At 35.2% G+C, this 21,603-nt stretch overlaps 1 protein-coding gene across 2 annotated transcripts in view; it reads right to left on the reverse strand.

Moving 5' to 3' along the window:
• The window catches only part of Iru (E3 ubiquitin-protein ligase Iruka), a 30,319-nt gene that overhangs the window by 7,487 nt on the left and 1,229 nt on the right, over positions 1 to 21,603 (reverse strand). Inside the window, exons 4-8 of one of the 2 annotated variants that reach the window (XM_071593454.1) lie at positions 17,532 to 17,657; positions 12,564 to 12,724; positions 6,749 to 6,864; positions 6,560 to 6,669; positions 6,314 to 6,365 (exon numbers count right to left, since the gene is read on the reverse strand). In XM_071593454.1, coding sequence (XP_071449555.1) covers positions 6,356 to 6,365; positions 6,560 to 6,669; positions 6,749 to 6,864; positions 12,564 to 12,724; positions 17,532 to 17,657 — 523 coding nt within the window. In that variant the 3' untranslated portion in view covers positions 6,314 to 6,355. The remainder of the gene's footprint in view (positions 1 to 6,313; positions 6,366 to 6,559; positions 6,670 to 6,748; positions 6,865 to 12,563; positions 12,725 to 17,531; positions 17,658 to 21,603) is intronic. The other variant, XM_071593453.1, reaches the window with a different exon arrangement.

Genomic DNA, 21,603 nt, shown 5'->3' on the forward strand with positions numbered 1-21,603 from the left:
AACTATAGCTACCTTTCACTCTACAATATAGTTCCACAAACTTGAGTGAGCCTCAAAAACCAAATTAAGCACTGAGATCTAGTTTAATGCAAATAACTACACTCTCTCTACTGTCAAAGAGTTGAAGACATATGAAAGCATAATGCTGGCAATACGAGGAGGTAGTAACTTAAAAGAATTAGATTATTCATTCAATTTACTTTACTGCATTGGACTGGAGGCAAAATATGATTTTTACTGATATTCAGCATTTATGAACCATCGTTATACAAGGCATAAAAATTTTGGAATAAATCCCAGAAGATTTGGATCTTCAACCCTTACACTCCGCAGAAGCCTTCGCAGCGAGTATAAAAATTTCCTTTAAATTTTTGCTAAGGGCATTGTTTCAAAGAAGATTGGATATGAGAAGTGGAAGTCAGAGTTTGGCAGACACGTCAGATTAATAATAATTCTCAAAATTTAATTGTTTCATGTTGGATTTATCAAGTAACAACCCTATGCCTATGGGTGTCCATAGACAACAGAGCCTCATTTAGCCATTAGGCCAAGTTAAACTGAGACATGCACATTCATTCTTTACTTATGTATTCATATCATTACACCCTCAATGTTCTGGGAAATATGTATAGCAGATTTTTTAAATGACAACATTTAAAGAAAACAAGAGGGATTCTCATTATATTCTAAATAATTTTTTTTAATGTTCTGAAAACTAAAAAAATAAAGAAACAGGCTTTCAGAAATCCTAAGGGTATAATATAGCCACTTGCTTGATAATGGACTTGCTTGATAATATAGCCACTTGCTTTTGCATGAGTGTGTGCGCTGCTGTGGGTGTGGTTTTCCGTGTTGTTTTTTTGCATGTGGTGTTTTTCCTTTTTGCGGTTGGTGACCTAACACCCCCCGCCACACGCCCTTGCGGCGGCTTGCGGGGTATTATGTAGATGTAGAATGGACAAAAAAAAATTTGGACTGGTTCCAGGTAACTGCATATACTTTCAGGAACACAATGTTTAAGACACTGTAAAAGCGCATTTCGCTATCTTCCAAGATAGAAGGACAGACCCAATAGAACTTTGCCCGATTCATTACATGCCACTAGGATGTCTTCAATACATCGCAAACCTGCCAAGTGAGTGCTCAGACTCCTCACTGACAAACAGAAGAAACTTACACCAGAAACTGAGAAAAAGAGGCAAACTAAATGGATCTCAGAGATAAGCTTATGAATGACATAAACTTCCCTCAAATGGGGTGGAAGTGACAAAAAAACCCATAAATAAAACAACTACCATAGAAGTTAAGCTCCATTTCAGCCAAAGAAGGCCCAACAGGCCAAGAACATGTAAAAGCAATTATTTTATACCAACACTGATGGGCATTTTAAATAGTAGAAAATGAGGAAGTCCTAAATTGACATTCTGAGGAAGCCATTCCATGGAATGCCTGGGAAAAATGGTGAGAAGCCCCCTGTGACCTTCCGCTATTCCAAAAAATACAAACCAAATTGAAGGGGACAAAATTAAAATCCACTATAGTGATCCAACATGAAGAGAATAAGAGCAATTTAGTGCTGAATAAGAATTTTCAGGACACCTTTTGATTAAGACAAACAACAGATGGCATATGAGCATGCCATCGCATGGGGAACAATTCTGAATGAGAAAATGAAGGCTATGACACTAACGAATTTCAAGAACATTCGAAAAGCAACTTCTAAATGTTAAATAATCTAGAAACTGATCCAAATACAATCTTCTGATTCAGCCAATGCTGGCATTTAGCAGTCCTTATTAGTGTGCATGGCTATAGCCAGTTACGCAAAAAACCCATTATTCTTGCATTAAAAAGTAACTTACACAATAGTATGGACACACAAATGTAGCCTCCCAGATCCCACTTCCAATATACCAGTTCTTTATTGCAATTGAGTATACAAGAACTGCAAATAAAAATATTGAGAGAGGCAAAAAGGCTATACACAATGTAATTAAGACTATTAATCAAGATTTCACACATTTGGGCACATCAAGCTCCATTTAAACCTTTGGTAAGAAATCTAAAATTATAAATGTGTTACATCAGAATTATAAGATCTCTCCACACTTAAAATACAATTTTGACTAAAGAAATTTGTTTCAGATCCTACTTCCATGATTCTTATAAGACAAAATAACCCTTTTGTGTTTCCACATAAAAAGCTATTTATTACATGCCCAGGTTTTGTTACAGAGTATATCATCAGGTGAAAGGAATACTTAAGTTCAGAGTTATATACACTCAATCTGGGATGAGGTGGGGAAAGGTGAAGGTGATAGGGACAATGCATTGAGTAATCATGAATTATCATACGTGGACAAGGGTGCAAAGCAATCATGGTTTTTGATTCCACCTTGACACTGCTAAATTAACATATATAAATGCATATTTCACGATTTCTCCCTTAGCATAGACATTCATGGCTGGATATTGAATTATTAAAAATATATGTTTTAAACTGATGGGTCCTCTAAATAAAAATCTTCCTCACAGTAGATATTACTTCACTTGGAATCATGGAGCCATCTCAATTAGGAATGACATTGAGATTTTATACTTTCCTAAGATCTAGATGAATGCTAACCATACCATGACATTGCTGTTGCACCATTGTGTTATTCCCAGCATTCAGGATTTCCCAATAAATTCAAATGAACATTTCTGCAAGGCCAATATGGCTTGGAATTGGAAGACACCTTGAACCTGTCACAAATGATATTTCCTTGAGGATGGACTGTTTAAAAAACCAGTATGATACAATAGTTCGAAATGCCTTTTCAAATTATGAAATATTATATTAGTACTAGTTATCTACTGCCTTGGAGTAAGATTTTCATTGACCATGGCACTCTTCAATACTGTACTCCTAAGCCTTAACCACAGAACATGATACAAAATATCTTTAAACCCCTTTCTACATATTACAATTACTTATTCTCTAGCTCTGCATAATTTCTACCTCTCTTACTTCCCTCCAAGATGCCTATTAATTTCCTGTCCCTCACTGGCTTGCACAGCATTCTATCCTCTGATACTGTCTTCAGCACCCCACTCCTGGTAGTATTACTAGCATAAAATATTCTGTACCCACCAGATAATATATGAGAATAACGCAAGGCACTTGATGAAATAAATGCTTACTATAATAGAGTATTTATCTACCATGGTGTTCTTACTCAAGGATATATAATTCAAATTTACTTAATATTTTTCCTTCTACCATCTATTGTCTATTTTCAGCTAAAATAACATTTTAACCTCCACGATTCCAATTTTAACAAAAAAATTCCAGTTTTTTTCTCAGAATTATATAAAAGCAAGGTGTTTTCCAAATGCCAATGTTCATGAATTGCTAACCACCCTGGTGGACAGAGTTGGAGAGCAGGGGATGGTAAGCCACACATTGATCTTATTCCCTTTCTGGGGAATATTACGCTAAAAGAGCAGGATCACTTTCCAGGGAGCTGAGAGCCACCTTTTATCACAAAACCAAACTAAGCAATCTCTGATTCATCAACGACCACTTAAGTGAAGTGAACAACCTACACTGCAAGGACTGCAAATCAATATTAAGACAAATCAGGAGGAATTTGCCGCAAGTTCAAACAACTATACTTCACTAGCAAGAACCACACTTCTCTTCTTACTAAGTATTTCATAGAAAACAAATACACTAGTGATTTTAACCAATGCATTTTACAAGATTGAGGAAATTAAGGAACCTGAACTTGATGTCTAAGAGAATTTTCATTTCAACTTAAAGACACGGTGGTTAATTAGCAACTGTACCTTTCCTGCTCCCCCTTCTATAATTCTAATGCATAAATTAACGTTCCTCTTCCCTCCCTAGAACTTAAGTCTTTATTACTTGTCGCATCGCCCCTAATGGCCAGAAGATACTGTTAAGGATAAAACAACCACACCACATCAATCCTCCCTTTGTAGCTTACTGTCCTATATTGCCTGACTCTTGCCCTCAACAGCCAATGTCAAGAAGAAATCCACTTCACCCTACTGCACCATCTCTCCTTTACCTTTCCTCACCTGAATTATGCGCACACTATGCGCACTTGATGACGTCACTCAGTAATAAAACCCTGTTGTGTAAGATTCCCATGTGGAAATTCAAAGCATTATCGTATCTCATTTGAAGAGGTTTAACTGTATAAGGTGATCAAATTTCACTGACATGTAAATCACAAACATTATAAAAAGCTAATTAATTATTGTTCGTCACCACAATTTACATAAATATGTATATGTTTCTAAATTTTGGTATGGGAAATGAGGTTGCTGTATGTTTGTCATGACCTACAATGTGGACCATATAAATATACTCAAGCTCCTCATTTATTACAGACTGCACCTTCAGTACTAAATATGCATCATCAACTATATAAAATCAAGATTCTAATATACTTTTTTACAATGACTATTAGAAATAGGACACTCACAGGCTTAACTATGCGAACATTTTCCATACTGTAAGGATTGTTAAAAAAAGCACTGAAATGCCACAATTCATAATTAATTAACACACAACCACAGTTTTGCTGCTGCACAGCAACATCAGGTGTGTGATGCTGTGTGGTAGTGTGACCATGGTCATGTATTAATATGTTGTGAATTGTGAAATTGCAGAGGTTTTTTTTTAACCATTCCTTGGAATATTAGAGAGCTTAAATTAATTTTAAATATTGCATAAAACTTTACAAACATAATGTACAATACTGGAAAATTTTCACAAAGATATATCTAAATAATAAAAAAAAGGCCATGAAAAAAATAATTGTCGTAGCTCAAAAGTTTTTCAGAGAAGACTTCATTATAGTGCCTACATGAAGCAGAAAACCAAGTTACTTCTCACCTTGACTTATCAATCATTCATAAAAATAAATCTTTAGGATTTATAAAATTTTGTAGGACATTGGTAACACCAATAGTTGGAGAGTTAAAGGTTACATTTCAAGAAATGGTGCATTTGGCATATACATGTTCTACCCTGTGACATCTGACACTCCAAGTTAATCTATAAAAATCCTTCATGCAAATATGTGAATAAAAATGTACAAAAAAACATTCGTGAAATAAACATTTATACAGCAGTAAAAATGTGTAATGTTTTCTTTCCATATGTACTACAAAGATAATGAGCCTGGCAATCACCTCTCACGAGAAAAGAGCTGCACTCATGGATATCACCTCATAGTGGTTTCTGGAATATTACCTTACTTTAGAAGACTGCTGAAGGGTTGGCAACACTAGATTGGCAATCTCGAGTGCACAAGACCCAGAAAAACTAAACAGCATCTTTGAAATGCATGCAAAATATTAAACCAAATTATATACCTGTTCCCTGATGCCGATGTAATACAACAGTATCCATTAAGTACCATATTCAAGATTACTCCATGCTTTACCATTCTCCTCATTAGACTGAAACACACATAACCTTCTCCAACAAGTATTTTCACAAATCAGCCAAAGTTCAGTTTGTCATGTATCTTCATTACACAAACAATTAAGCGGCCCTTAAACCACTGATGATGACTTCAGAATAAAACCTCACAAACATTAAACTGCAAATTTTTATTTGATATAAAGGCTTCAAATTAAAATTTTGTTTCTGCCATCCCTTCTTAAATGTCTCAAATATGGATTATAACATTGTGAAATTTCAAACATGTGTATACAATGGGTTCCTCAGTGCTATATGGAAGGACTAATGCATATGGGTCACAGTGAGCACTGGTCTCGGTTTAAAGATTCCATCAATAGAGTACAATAGACTTCAGCAGTTAAATTTCAGCCCATAAATGTTGAATACACTTGAATAAATATCTATGCTTCAGCGCAGATACCAACCTCATCACTAGATAACAATCATACTACATTGTCATTAAATTAAGTCCATGTCAAAAGTTAATTATTTCAAATACCTCTCTCATAAGACATTACTCTTAATATATTTCTCAAAATTTTGACAAGTTCAATTACCCCGGCTCCAAATTTTCACCAAATTAATAATGTACAATTTTTCCTGTGCTTTTATAGCAATTGGGTTCCTTTGAAGATGTCTATCATCATCAGAGTAGGAAATTATAGCAATATAATTCTTTCAAAACCATGTTATAATTTGATTTCACATTTATTTTGATGAGGTCAATAAATTTGATGACTGGTCTATTATGTCTGAGAAATGGTTTAAATTGCACTGTTGTGAAATTACTTCTAGTGAAGACTAACATCACCAAAGGGTTTTCATATTTACCTTGGACCTTTATACAATATTTGTAGTCCATTGGTGGGTAGATCAAAACAACCTATCAATCAAAGAGGTGTGCTATGTAAAAATCTAAGATATTGAATACGGTAAACTGCATTATAACTAAAATGGCTTTTTTTAAATATAAAAGCAGTTTTTAAGAGAAGAAACTACATATCAACCAAAATAAAATAAATACTGAAGGAGCAGAATAGCCAATCACTCCCATATTTTAAATTGTACATTTCTTACCGAAACAGTGCAGCAAGACTGTTTTGAACGCTGGTTCCACCCTGCCCTTGATGGTGCTCTTCCCCACTTTCATCACTCAATGTTTTCCTACAAATTGGACATGTGCCATGCTGAAAGACAATGACAAAACATGTTAATCAAATATTCAATGGAGCTCATGGATCTACTTCTTTCTTACAAAATCCTTACCAGCTCTAACCAAGGAATAATGCAGTTTTCATGGTATACATGTTCACAGCGTAATTTTCTGACTGGCTCCCCCAAACGAAAATCTTCCCAGCAAACAGAGCACTGTAGATTCTTATCTGCAACACAATGCTTCATTCAGAATACGCAAAGGCAATGCTAGGTGTGGCATTGCAATTATACCCATTGATTTTGTGAAAAATATATTAGGTATATGGTCAATTACATAAATTGTAACAAAACAAATAAATGACCATTTCAAGCCAAAGACTGTTTAAATATAAATGTGAAATATATGGCAATAACAATAAAAACTGCCAAAAGCATGATTTCAACTTGTTTCTCCGATACCTGATAATTTTCTATGCAGTGCCTATAAAAAAAAATTAAAATAACCAGACAAACACCAGAGACATAGCGGTCATTACATTTATAACTTATGGGGACCAAGGATCGAAGTAATTTATCCTTCCACTGGAATAAGGTAACTTTAAATGGATTGATGAAATGGAAAGGCAGGAAAGCAACAAGAAAAACTGTGAACTACAGACACAAAGTTTTGTAAATCTGAATGTGTGCCTGTTTCGCTGCATAAGTTTGCTCATGTTAATAATAAAAAAATTGCATTTTTCACTGCATAATTAATTAAAGAATTTAATTCAGATTCAAGCAAGGTGGCACTGTCAAGTTTTCAACAATAATAAAGAAAGCACACTATGCATTTGGGTGTGTATAAAATGGTAACATCATTGTTCTATGTCGAAGCAATTGATTATAACACCTGCCTGTGGTAATACAAGTACCTTAATCAAGAACTTTCAGTTCAATTATAGTTTCATTACAGCAATTATAAATGTAATACATATAGGACTTATAAATAATATGACATAAGCTTTTCAGCAGAGATCCTTTTCAGAAGTATTGTTAACTAAATATTATTATCTTTTATTTGTCAAAGGAAATGCCCAGGCTGAAATACAAACACAATATTTTTGTATTACTTGGTAGGATGCATATTCATGGACAAAATGAATCCAGGGATCCAAATTTCTAAAATGTCATTCAAATACTCCATTATACAAGGCATGGTAGAAATTGCTGCATTATACCTTAAGTTTAAAAAAATTTTAGAAAGTACGAATGCAAAATCTGTGATAATGATCAAAGATTAGTCATGAAAAATATTAGTTGAGCCAGGAAAGATTCAAGAGAGATGGAAGGAATACATAAAGGCACTACATGGTTAAAATATTAGACCATCAAACTTACACATAGGAAGAGAAAACGAGGAAGATGAGGTGAATAGCTTATGTCCAGGCATATTGGGTGATGAAACAGAATCGGCATTAAGGGAATTGAAATAAAATAAGGCCATGGGGGTAGCCATCATTTCCACAAATTACTAAGGCCTCATTTTATAATCTCCGGTTAAACTGAACATTTACTTTAACCTCTGATTCAAGTAAAAATCAGTATTACAATCAATGGCTTCATTAACTTTAAGATGGAATTTGGAAAGTTAAAGTTAATGGGAGGAAGATCGCAGTGCATGATATTCCCCTTGTAAGTAATTATGGCAGACCTCTTCCAGCTGATCGACGATAGAGAAGATTTAGAAGCAGACGACCTCATAAATGAATCCATAAAAACTACTCCTCCCATGTTTCCCTAAGACCTGGTTAGATCCAGTGGTTAGTTAACGTGACTGTTAACCTAACGTGAAGCTTAACGACAACATGGGTTTTATAAAGAAAATGAAACTGGTCATTAGGTAATGTCAACTTTGATTCAGGAAAAGTGTACATGTGACAATTATCATGCTCCGGTGATGTTGAACATAGTCTAATGAAAAATATGTATGACCCCAGAGGTATTTGCAAAGCTGACAAAAAAGTGAGTAAACAACATAAATATGAATACTTAGAGATGCCCCAATTTTGACTCCAAGGAGCAATTGCTCCCAATTGAATTGATTTCAGAGAAGAACAATAACTAGAAAACAAGAAAAGTGATGCAATGAAGTGGAATCAGAAGATAATAATCCATATCCTTTTAATTATTTTCGTTTTAAGTTAATGACTGACGAATCACATATTTACAATGCAAATAAGCAGGAAGATGCATGGAAATACATAACAGCATTTAATGCACAAATAAGTACACCCTGAACCTGGTTGCAGCTTTGTACCAAGTATAACACCATAAAATCAAACATTAAAAGCCCTTGCATTAGCTCTTAAGGAATGTTTCACACGGGTGGTGGAACTATGCTCCAGACATACTCACTCAGGTGCAGGGGAGAGTGACCCCTCTTCTGGGGAGCTATGTATCTAGGCCTGAAAATCCCCATAATTCAGATTTCGTAGAGAGTAAGGCCTTAATAATTAACCCTTGAGAAAAGTATAACTTAACTAAACAAGGAATCACTACTAATATTTTGGTAAAGCCAAACTGGAGCTAGTAAGATTACTAAAAATATAATATTGCAATCAGAAAGGCAGACAGCAGAACTGCGTGCAGGTCAAACTTGCTGCAGAGCTGCCCAAGCCCAGGAGGATAAGGCGCTCTTGGAAATTGAGTGGATAAAATTGGAAGTGGCACAAAAGAAAAAAGTTACAATGACACTTCAATAAAATAATTAATTCAAAATCTCAAAAGTTTAGTTCAAATGTTTACAAACTGAAAGACATGCTTATCTTTGGTATTAACTTAACCCCTTTCACTTCAATTTATTTTCTGAATATCGTGCCCCTATCCTCTATTTATTTTTTCTGTGGTTTTTTTAATATGGTATAGTAGGAAATGAAATGATATTTTGTAGTTTGTAATCAATGTAGAATAGTGAAATAAAAAGTTAATATTATTTCATATTGTATAGTATCTAGTTAAATGATTTTTTTTGTCAAGAAATTTTTCTTATTAACTACAACTATAATAATATTAAATATTAACAAAAAAGAAAATTACATGTATGTAATTGAAAAATCTAACCATAAAGTTAAAAATTGGGAAATATTAATGTTAAACGTAAGACAACATTTGGAATACATAATATCATAAACATATATATATATATAATCAATAATCAGAGAAAGTATGATACTTCTCAAAACACTCTGGCAAATGTAGTTATTCTTCTTCTCAGAAATCAATTCAATTGCTCCTTGGAGCCAAAATTGGGGCATCTCTTAGCATTCATATTTACAATGTTTACTCACTTTTTTGTCAGCTTTGCAAATACCTCTGGGGTTATATATATTTTTCGTTAGACTATGCTCGACATCACTGGAGCATGATAATTGTTATACTATATGTACACTTTTCCTGAATCAAAATTGACATTTCCTGATGACCAGTTTCATTTTCTTTATAAAACCAATGTTGTCGTTAAGCTTCACGTTAGGTTAACAGCCACGTTAACTAACCACTGGATCTAACCCGGTATTATAAAACCAGGTCTTTAATGTTTAGGGAAACATGGGAGGAATGGTTTTTATGGATCCATTTATGAGGTATTTTTTTCATTTACGACGCATTTCTGGATTCACTTACGAGGTATTTTTTTGATCCAGAAGATTTTTTCCCATCAGTGTTAGTTCATACTCCCGCAAAGGGAAACACAGGTATGGGAGTACTAAAAATAATTATTTTGATTTCGCACTGCTTAAGTGGTTTTCAGGATTATCAATAAGGGAATGGAGAGCAGGGCAAATGAATACTTGGGGAATGGTCAGTTTGGGTTTAGAATGGGGATATGCATATGTGATACCATTGCAGCAATGAAGCCACCAATAGAGAGAAACATAGAATACCATTAGGTTGTATATGCCTGTTTGGTAGATTTCAAAAAGGTATTCAATAGTGTATTGTAGAGTTAAATTGTAAAGCAGAAAATATGAGTATATTGGATGGAGGGGGGATTTATCCACAATCTATACACGTCTCACACAGCTCAGGCATAAGTGGCAGTTTTAGGAAGAGGAGTAAGAATGGGGTGTCCATTATAAACTGTGCTCTACAACATGCATGTGAGGCAATGATCCAAGAGCTATGGGAAGAACTGCAGATAAGAGAATGCAAGTTGGTAGTTGGAGTTGGAAAAAAAGCTAAGATAAACATTTTAATGGAAGTTCATAAACTTGAGCAGGTGGAACAGTTAACGTATTTTGGCAGTGCATTGGACTAAAATGTTTAAGGTAGTAGGGACATATAGAGAAAAATTTTGCAAATTAACTTTAATGAGGACAAGGGCAATTAGGACAACGACGTTGAGGATGTTTAGAAAAAGCTCATCAAAACTTTGATACAGAGCATGGTTTTACACAGCACATATTCACTTAAGGGGATCGGGATTGGTGCGGTGGCTATCGTACTGGCTTCTCACCCAGAGGGCTCGGGTTCAAATCCCGGTGGCGTTGAATATTTTTCAGAGGTATCTCGATCCCTACTTGAGGTGCTTTGTGGAGAGCCCTTTGAGTACGACGTCCGTCAGATGGGACGTGAAACTGCAGACCCCTTGGTGCCTTTCGTTAAGAGTAGGCTAATGCCGACGCCAGGTTTCTCTCCGCCCTTCATCCTTTCCTGTCCATCCCCTATGGCGCAAATGACCTCAGCAGTCGGTCACTTCCCTTAAATACTACTACTATAGTCACTTAAGCAAGACGATACACATTGATTGAAAGCTCTTGAAAGAATGATGAAGAGAAGGATGGAAAAGGTGAAATGTACAGAAAGGAAAACAAATGAAGTGCTAGGTGCATAGTGTTGGAGGAGTGGAGGCTGTTGGGAGAAATCCAAAGTGGACAGGAAAGAGAGACATAGAGTGATTTGATTAGCATGGGATGTTGAACACCGTGATGGAGGAGAGAATCAAATAAAAGGCAAGTGAAGGCTATTCATTTCAAAATGAAATTAAAGGGGAACGAAGTAAACAGAATTGAAGAGGCACTTACTGGAGTACTGTATATCAAATTATAATACGTTAGGAGACACAAGGAAATGTATCAATTTGCCATCATACAGCTTATTCATCCAACACCTACCATAACCAGTAGATAACCAATAATAATAATTCTGATTATTTTAATGTATTGCCAGCATTGACCATTACAATCATAGGGATTTTTTACCTTAAGGTGACATAATTCGGAGTCCTATAGTGAGACCTTCACCTCAGTCAAGAGATAAAAAAAAAGAATTCTCAGTAAGGAGATTGCTATGCTTCATGAGAATGATGATCCACATGTGGCTTGTCAAACCAAAGATCTCATTACATCATATGGCTAGGAACAACTGGATCACCCTCCATATAGCCCTTATCTAGTGCCCAGTGATAATCACGTATTATTCAACTAGAAAAAGTATCAAGGTAGCAAGCCTAACAATAATAGATTATATAAATACATACAGCCATCCTATAGTGGTTGGCAAATCAGGCAGCAAATCTCTATGGAATGGAATTCAGGAGCTGGTTGTATGATATGAAAAGTCCCTTAATACTGATGAGATGTATGTATAAAAGTTCATTTAGGACCAACCTTCAATGTAAAAATAGTTTGAAATATACACTTGTTTTTTTAAATACCAAAATTATACTAAATAAAAACACACATCGCATATGTCACCAGGAGAAAATCATCTTCTGAAAATGTTTTGTAAGCCTAAGCTTGGACAAAATTGTTCTGACAATGCAGCAGATCCCAATACCCATCAGCAACAGCTGTCAATGCTACAAAAACCTACATTCAAACCTGGGCTAAAATCCCTTACTTACTACTCCATTAAATAATAATATACTCCCCTAAAATGCATAACTCACCAACTTGATCTTCAACAATATTTACGGTAGGAATTTCCTCAATCTTCTCTTTGGCAAGTGGAGGAGGACCGGTACCATCCATCTGATTTAGGAGATGGGAAACAATGGCATCCAGGCCTTCCCGACCCCATGCATAGTCTCCAGGATTTCCCAAAAAGAAGCTGCAATGGCATTAGAGGAATTATATCAGAAAGAAACCATGATACATACATTACTGCATTACCAATGACAATTATTTTCATACATTATGGATTATTTCATTTCTTATTTTTCATTTATGCTTCCCAGCCAAACTCTTGTGAGAAACCTCAGGAACCAAAATGCTGAGATCACCGATAGTGATACCCTGATCTTGAGGCATGATTTGTTCAACCATCATGACTGTCTTATTCTAAGCTGATGGCCTCCTGCATCTTACTTCTTCATGAATTCTAGTGAGACGAACTATAAACTCCCTTTAACCCTTGTGCACATTTTTGACATCCATGCATGACTATTTATACTCTTATTTCAATTTTGATAGGATTAACTTTAGCATTAAAAAACCAAATAATCACACAAACATTGCACCTGGAGGTAGCAGCAAGGATGAGCTCCATTACAAACATCTACTGATCTATGATTGAGTGTCCTAGCAGGCTGTGCAATGGCTTGTTTGGGAGTGGGTGACGCAACGAATACAGCAGCATGGCAAACAGCCAAGTGAACAGTTTCCCTGTGGTCCCAGAACTTTATAGACCTTACTTTTGGGATTACTCTCTTACCTCAGCTTCTTCAAAACAACAACAAAAGACGGGTGGGAAAAAGGTGGAGGGGGAGTAGACTTTTTCATCAGAAGTGATATAAAATATAAGTTATTAAGTGCCAGCGAACCCAATTACTCCAGAAGGCATGAAAAAATGTTTTTGGAAATAACAATTAATACAAAAAAATCTGTGGCCGTTATTTAGAGGTCTCCAAAAATTGCTCACCTGTCTGATATTGATGAAGTAATATTGAAATATGCTAATGAGTATGAACATTTCATAATCACAGGGGATTTCAATACCAATTTTAATTCAAATGTAAGCTCCTATGATACCACCTATCTCTGGTACATGTTTAATACTTATAATTTGAATATCTTGCCACTAGAGTAAACAAATACAACTAAAGCATCCTCAACGTGGATCAATTTAGCTATCACCTTTAATTCTGAAAAAGTAGTTTCCCACTTTCAACTTGCAGCACCTGGCATCTTCTCCCATGACTTAATCCACATAGTCTACTCACTCAATACCCCAAAATCTACATAGTCTACTCACTCAATACCCCAAAGTTTAAGCAAACCTTAATTCGTAAACGTAACTTAAATCTTATAAATGAATATGATTCAATCAATTCGATTGCATCACATCCATGGTGTAATAATGAATATCTAAATGATGTTGAAGAAAAAGTTTAAGTTTTAAATTCTTTTCTAATCCAATGGCTGGAACCATTCACCCTTGAAAGAACGTAAGTATAGAACATACGTACATATAGAACTAAACCACCTGCACCATGGCTGACACCAGACATACGAAAATTCATGGTGGCGCCTGATACAGTTTTCCGTGATTTTAAGAAACCAAAAAACATAACCTTATTTTATAAATATAAGAAACTTAAGAATTAAGTTAAGCAGGAGATAAGAAATGCAAAAATAAGATATTTTTACCCACTTACTAGCAAAACGGAACAGCCAATAAACTTTAGAGTAAACTTAAATCTGTTGGAATAGGTAAAACCAAGGATGTACCCACTTCGCAGTTGCTGACCAAAAGCAGTGGATACTTTGACAAAAACCAATACTCTGCAAGCACTTCACAATAAACTAAATAACAATCTACCACCTGCTGATACATTTCAATTTGTCCCGGTAACACAATTAGAAGTTCGCAACTCATTACGAAAAATTAAATCCACAGCACAAGGGTCGGATAGAATTTCTATTCTGCTTCTGCATAAATTAACTCCTCTTATATTTTCACACATCACAAATATTTTCAACTGCTCGCTATCTCAGGAAACATTTCCTTCTTGATGGAAAAATGCATTAATTCATCCAATTCCAAAAAAAAATAAAAAAATCACAACTCCAGATTACTGACCTATTAGCTTCCTGCCCATCTTATCCGAAGTGCTAGAGAAACTTGTTCTTGAACAAATAACAGATTTAATGTCTAGACATAACATTTTAGATGCATTCCAATCTGGCTTCCGCAAGGCTCACAGTGCTTCTACAGCTCTCGGAAGAATTAATGATGACATTCGATGAGCTACGGTTAAAAAGATGGTCACGATTCGTGTCCTCCTTGACTTTAGCAAAGCATTTGATTCCATTGAGAAAGATGTACCAATGACTAAATAAACTTGCATTGGATTTTCAAGGACTACCACGACATGGATTTCCTCTTACCTCTCAGGTCACCGACAAAGAGTGGTGGCTGGTAACACTTACTCTTAATGGCCTGACACAATGCGTAGTGTTCCACAGGGCTCAATCCTGAGGCCACGACTATTCTTGTTGCACATTAATGACATTTATTCATCTCTTCAATACTCCAAATATCACCTGTATGCACACAACCTCCAGATATATCCAAGTACCATGATCAATAACTTTCCTCTCACTATACAGCAAATTAATGCTGACCTCAATAACATAAAAAGATGGAGCACACAAAACTTCGTTGGCCTAAATTCACATAAAATGCAAGCTTAGATTGGATTTCCCAAACTGCTAAAAATCTATCACTGTATTTCAACCATTCAACTTGTATCTTCAAAGCAAATTCATTCCATTTAAGAATGTTGTTACATCTCTAGGCTTCCTTATAGATGGAAATTTCTCATGGTCTCCAAAAGTTTTCCAAACTTGCAGAACTGTCAATCAGTCCCTCCACTCCCTTAGGAAATATCAGTATGTTATGCAGCACTTAAATTAAATACATTAAAAAAGAAGAGTTTCTTCTCTCATTATTCTCACTTTGATTATGGTGACATAGTGTATAAAGACCTTCTAAACGAGCTATCGGTAATACACGAGGTAATCATAAACTCTGTATCCCTCATCACAGAACAACTGCATTCAACCATTCATTTGCAGTCACAGCAGGTTGTCATTGAAAGGAGTTATCATCCGTTATAACTAATGCACCATCTCTCCCATCATTCAAGTGCACAGTTCATTAATATCCCAGCAAACCAACCAGTGAAAATAGAGATGCAAACAGATAAATGAAAAAGAAACACTTTGTTCCAATCCATCACTTTATTACAGGTACGACTAGTTTCGACGCTATGGCGTCATCCTCAGGTACCGGTACGCCGTAGCGTTGAAACTAGTCGTACCTGTAATAAAGTGGTGGATTGGAACAAAGTGTTTCTTTTTCATTTATTAAAATGAACTTCCACAAAGTTGAGGCTGAAACTATTGAACTAATGTAAACAGATTTCGAAATCCTTCCTTTTTCTTTTGCAGACGCATCATACTTTGTATTGGCGATTGTAAATGACCAGGAATACTGTTTGTATTGTTTGCATATATTGGTATGTTTATGTATAGTATTTGTATGTATTGTATCTGTGTATGTTGCATATTTTGTGTTATAGTTATTAATTAACTAGGCAACTAATGTATTGTGTTGCTATATATTAGTCCTAAGATATTATATGCATTAATTTCATTGCTATTTATGTACAATTGATGCAATTTATTTATAAGTTTAATATTGTGAATGTGTGAAGAGGGGTTAGGTGGTAGAAGAGACTCCACAGTCTCAATCTTGCCCCAAAATAAAGATGACTATCTGTCCAAATTCAAAAACACCCGAGATTTCAGAAACTTCATTTCTTCTATTGAACTAGACTCTAAGTAGTGAACACCCTAGGTAAAGATTAGTTGGAAGCATAATCAATCACATTGCTCTCTTCACATTCCCACCATGGAAGTCATATTGAATGCAGTAATTTAATGATAATCAATACCAACAAATTTTGTAAAGCCTTAAGGAGAAGAATCAAGTATAGCAGGGAGAGCATTTTTGGGTAATTTGTCAAGATATAATAATAGTTTCTGTCCATTTTAACGTTTAACACATTTTTACAATGGTGAATAAGCACATATTTTAGCTGGGTAGAAACCGTTTATTTTATTTCAATGACTATTGCATAACTGAAAACAATAGATATGATATAAATAAGCATGAACATGAAATAAATAACAGCATGAGAATATGTGATGCAAACAGAGTGATTGAAGAGTAAGATACTTAAGAGAACAATCGGAATTTGTAGCAAGGAAACTACAGCTCCAAGCATGGCCTCTAGATCTTTCACAAAGTATTTCTTACATGCAGAAATCAGCAGGAAAAAATTTCTGGCATCACTGCTCGCTGCCTCCTACCCATTAAACCCTAAAAAAGGGCCCTAAGCAATATCTATGAATGTTTTATGAATTCATACACATTTACTATAGGACTGCATCCCATCGTGTCACGGAAAATTACATGCTTTTTTTTTAAATGTCACTCGGCATTATTATTAACAGCCATATTAGCAGCAGTCCACTGGCTTTGGCTAGATTTTTGATGGACCCTGACACTAAATGCTACTGTGCTCCTACGTCTTGACAAACTTGACATAAAATATTAACTTAAATCCTGTACTAAATACGATAACTCAATCTTTAGCTCTGTGCACTTACTACCCTCCGTAATTTCCTCCAAAATATCGATGTTTTCCTTCCTCCACCTGGGTTTGCAAAGCATTCTCCCCTCTATCACTGACTTTAGCATCTTATTGCCTCTCGGAATCTCCTACATCCACAAGTCTACAAATTTCTCACTAGCCACAAATGAAAAAAATTGATGAGATTCCCCTTCATCCCCCTATATTTGAGAGAGATACAACAAAAAAATCCGCAAGTAAAAAAAAGATACTTACACAGGCCCATTACTCCGACCTCCAGTTCCACCAGCAGTCCATCCCACACCAGTCAAGTTGACTATAACATCTTGAATGAGGTGCTCAAACGGTTGCAGCCTGACTGTAGGGGTTGCTAATGTGTTCCTGAAATGTATAACATGCAATGAAGATTGCTTATTGTAAAATGTTTATCCATGAGCAAAACAGAATCTGAAAAGATGATTAAATGACATTCTAGTTACACTTTATAAGTAATTGACCATTAGACATTTCTATATCATTCAATATACAAGTAGGGATGTCAATTTCATTTATTCTTTTTTCTGTACCGTTTAGTTCTCAAAATGCTCTTTACCATTTTTATTCTCAAATACAATACCATTTTAAAAACAACATGGATCATGCAAACAGGTCAAGATATACTATGGGATCAAACAAAAATGTTTTTGACATGAAATGTTGATATTTTGTGTCATTATCCATCCCGCTCTTTCAGATGCATCACTGGAAATTAAGAAAACTGGCTGGAACAATTTGGCAAAGACATGATGAAACAATTTAGCTATGTCTTCTATGATAGCTGGTGCACATGATAATCTATGCTAAATGTGGTTCAGTCAGAAGTGAATCACTTTTGTTAATTTTATGTAGTTTAACCATTATGCAACTGAAAAAATTTATGCAGCTTGGACAACTTCCTGTGATGATTATTTCTTAATATTTTGGTTTTGGTGCATTAGGCCAATACTATTTATTTCTCAGTTTTCCTGGTCTATAATCGTATTCTCTCACCCTCAAAACAATTGACAAGTGCATTTAGGTACCGTTCTAGATATTTTTACAATTAGATAAATCACAAGAGATGGATAATACTTGCAGATGGATATCCAGGATTTTGTGAAAGCTTGAACAATATTTATGTCCCAATCAGGATAAACCCAAGCTTGGAAAGAACAAGGAAGCCTACCATGAAAGATTATTGAGGGGTGTTCATCTGACTCAATGACCATAAAAATATTTAAGGGTGTGGGAGATTAAGCTGCTTCAGAGTAATGGAGGAACGGTAAGGGAAGTCAATTGGGGTTCGAGCCTGCTACCCAGGTAAGTATCCTTCTACTTGGTTGAGATCAATCAGATCCAATTTTCAGCTGTTTATCTGTTCACTGAGTTAAGTTAAATAACTGCCACTGTTATAAAACTGATATTAGGTAAAAGTAATGGATTACAATCCTTAGTTTTAATTATCTCCAAATATCAAGCCCTAAAATTCTCCGATTTTATATTTTTCTCAGGATTTTTACTGTCAGGGGCCACCTATTTAGTTTCTTTTATTTTTTAAACCCTTATTGAAGACAAGATGTCATGATAATTTTTTTCTATCATTAACTTTTATATGAAATTTAATTTGCAATTATCATAATGAAATACAAGGACGGTAACTTCCTTTGTATACGTCCATTCACTTAATCATGCTCGGGCAGACCACTTTTGACACCACCACCAGTTAAATAATTCTTTAAATAATGTTCATAATCCTTCTTCATACTCTTAACAGTTTGCATATTATTCATTCTGTTATTTATCAATATTGAATGCTGCAAATTTCCAAATTCAATGAAATTGAGTCAGTCCTACACAGAACTATAATTTATGAAATACGGAAAGGGACAATACACTGCTGATGTTTGCATGGGGACAATGAAACAAAGATACATAAATAAGTTCATATCAACTAATAAAGTTGGCTATACACTGAAGAGATTTCTATATAGATCCCAGAAACAAATATAAAAATAAGTTTAGATATGCTTGTTAATATCCATTATACATTAGGCGAACAAGCATTCACAATAAATTTAAATAAGTTACCTATGTTACACTATCACATTCAGGAGCTACACTGGGATTGGTAGTAAAAGCAAATATGGTCACAAAGTTTGATGACAAAGTATAATTGAATAGTGGATCCATAAATTTCCATCCATAAAGCAATTGCAATTCACATTCAATCGATAAAGCAATTTAAAGTCAGTAAAGTAGAAACTGTACTCATGTTCTCGGAGAGAAAATACTGGCTGCTTTTGTACTTAAGAAAGGAGATTGAATGCATTAATCAAGGTACATACGAACCAATAATAAGTATTATATAAGACATGAAGAACCAGGTACCAAGAAAAATACAAATTTGAGAGCGCTAGATGGCCATCCTTTCACATAGCACTAAAACAGGTAGAAGTTTGGGGGGCAGTAGTTCAACATCACATATCCCAAATAGTGTTGAAAGCACAATCCCATTTGTTCCTTGTGAAGGCTAGGAGTCTTCTAAGGGCATTTTGTTTAATCACAAGATGTATAGCGTAAATAAATTACCATTCGCCTACCTCTTCATGCCCTCCTTTTGCACATCAAATAGCACCCAATGCATAGCAGTGGCTCAGATTTGATGTCATGCGAGGCCAGTTACGGTGTAGATTACAAACTTTAACGTAAATTCTAAAAAAAGTGAATACTATTTAATAACGGCAGAAAAGGTCGCCTCTTATTCCCGACGTCTATGTTATCAGCTTTCTGCAACACCGTTGTCTTTTTTCCCTTTCATTTTATATTGGGTTCCGTAACTGTGCTAGCTCGATACGCTGTGCTGAAGTAAACCTCAAATAGCGGAATTATAAGCCCGATAATGATCGTTAATATTTTGAAGCAGTTAATATATAAATACTAATTCTTACACAATAATTTTCGGGTATATACAACTACTGCTGTTTTTTTTATGAAATTGCATACGAAATAAACCATGACTATCTTGGATTTCATACCTTAACTTGAATTACTTGCCCATGAACAGAGAATTTCGTTTCAACTATCTTCCATGACTTTTTCTTTACTGCCGTACTAACAATACCGGTCTTATTTAATCCCCCATAGGCTTTCATATATGATCTCACTTCAAGCATCTATTTCTCATCAACCACCTATACGACTAAATCGTATTTCATTTGTCCCGCATAGTTCCGCCGGTTCCCGTAACAGGTTAACGGCAAAGTCGCTGATTATCACACAGTACGAAAAAAAGATGTTGCAACACAGACATTTCCCATTTCAAAATGATTAATTGTAACTCTTCTCTGATTAAGGGTCGTACAAGCAATAAGAGTTGTCTTGTAAGTTCAATGGGCCTACTTAATGTGATGTCGTTATTGAATACGGGCCTTTAAGCTCTTGCTGCGATTTTCAATTGTCAACAGCTGGTAACTTGTTTTACTTCATGAAGACATGGAGTCGTCCTACCTTTATTTAAATCTAGCGGTATTCAATTACCATTAACCATATCATGTGGACATTTGGAGAACCAAATGCGGTACTTCCCTCACATATATCTAGACGTCGAGGAAGTTGCACACGCAAGCAGGTGGTATGGAAAGCATGCCTAAGAACAAAGTTGACCGACCTTAAGAGGAAAATGCACTTACTCGAGTCATCTGTGGTGAATTGTATTTGAAACAAGGTTTTGGTGATGACAATTTTTGATGGTATCATTGTAGCAGAGAAAACACGTTGATATGAAAATTTATGACACTCCCAAACTGCATAGTACAACAAAATGGTCCAAGCAAATTGCTTGCACGAAGAAGGCTTGACACTAAAACACTAACCAAGAAGTAAGGAAGTGGTCTATTAAAACTTCTTTCAGAAGTTTACTTTTGACACATAAATGACCGGAGAAATAATGGAAAAAGGGTTTTAGAGTTTGAGAAGCCCAATAAGTTTACGATAAGAAGAGTAAGTTGGCTAACCTCCTGAGGCGTTCTAGTTTACTGAGAATGAAACTCTAATAAAATTTAAAAACCCATTATTTACAGAAGGCAAGGGCTCAATTACAGGAAATATGTGATGAAAGAGCTCAGTGCAAGTGCTTTTAAGCAATGAAAATGTTGACAGATAACAGGACAGCTTCTCAAAACGCCAAAACGAATTTTTTTGGCAGAAGATCAATACAGGGTAGATGAATCCGGAATTGCTTTTCATTGATATGAAAACGAAAGCATGGAATAAAGTTCATCTCATACTTTCAGTATTTACCTAAATTTAC

Source organism: Hetaerina americana, unplaced genomic scaffold (genome assembly GCF_022747635.1).
Source record: "Hetaerina americana unplaced genomic scaffold, ioHetAmer1.1.p SCAF_6, whole genome shotgun sequence".
Taxonomy (NCBI): Eukaryota; Metazoa; Arthropoda; class Insecta; order Odonata; family Calopterygidae; genus Hetaerina; species Hetaerina americana.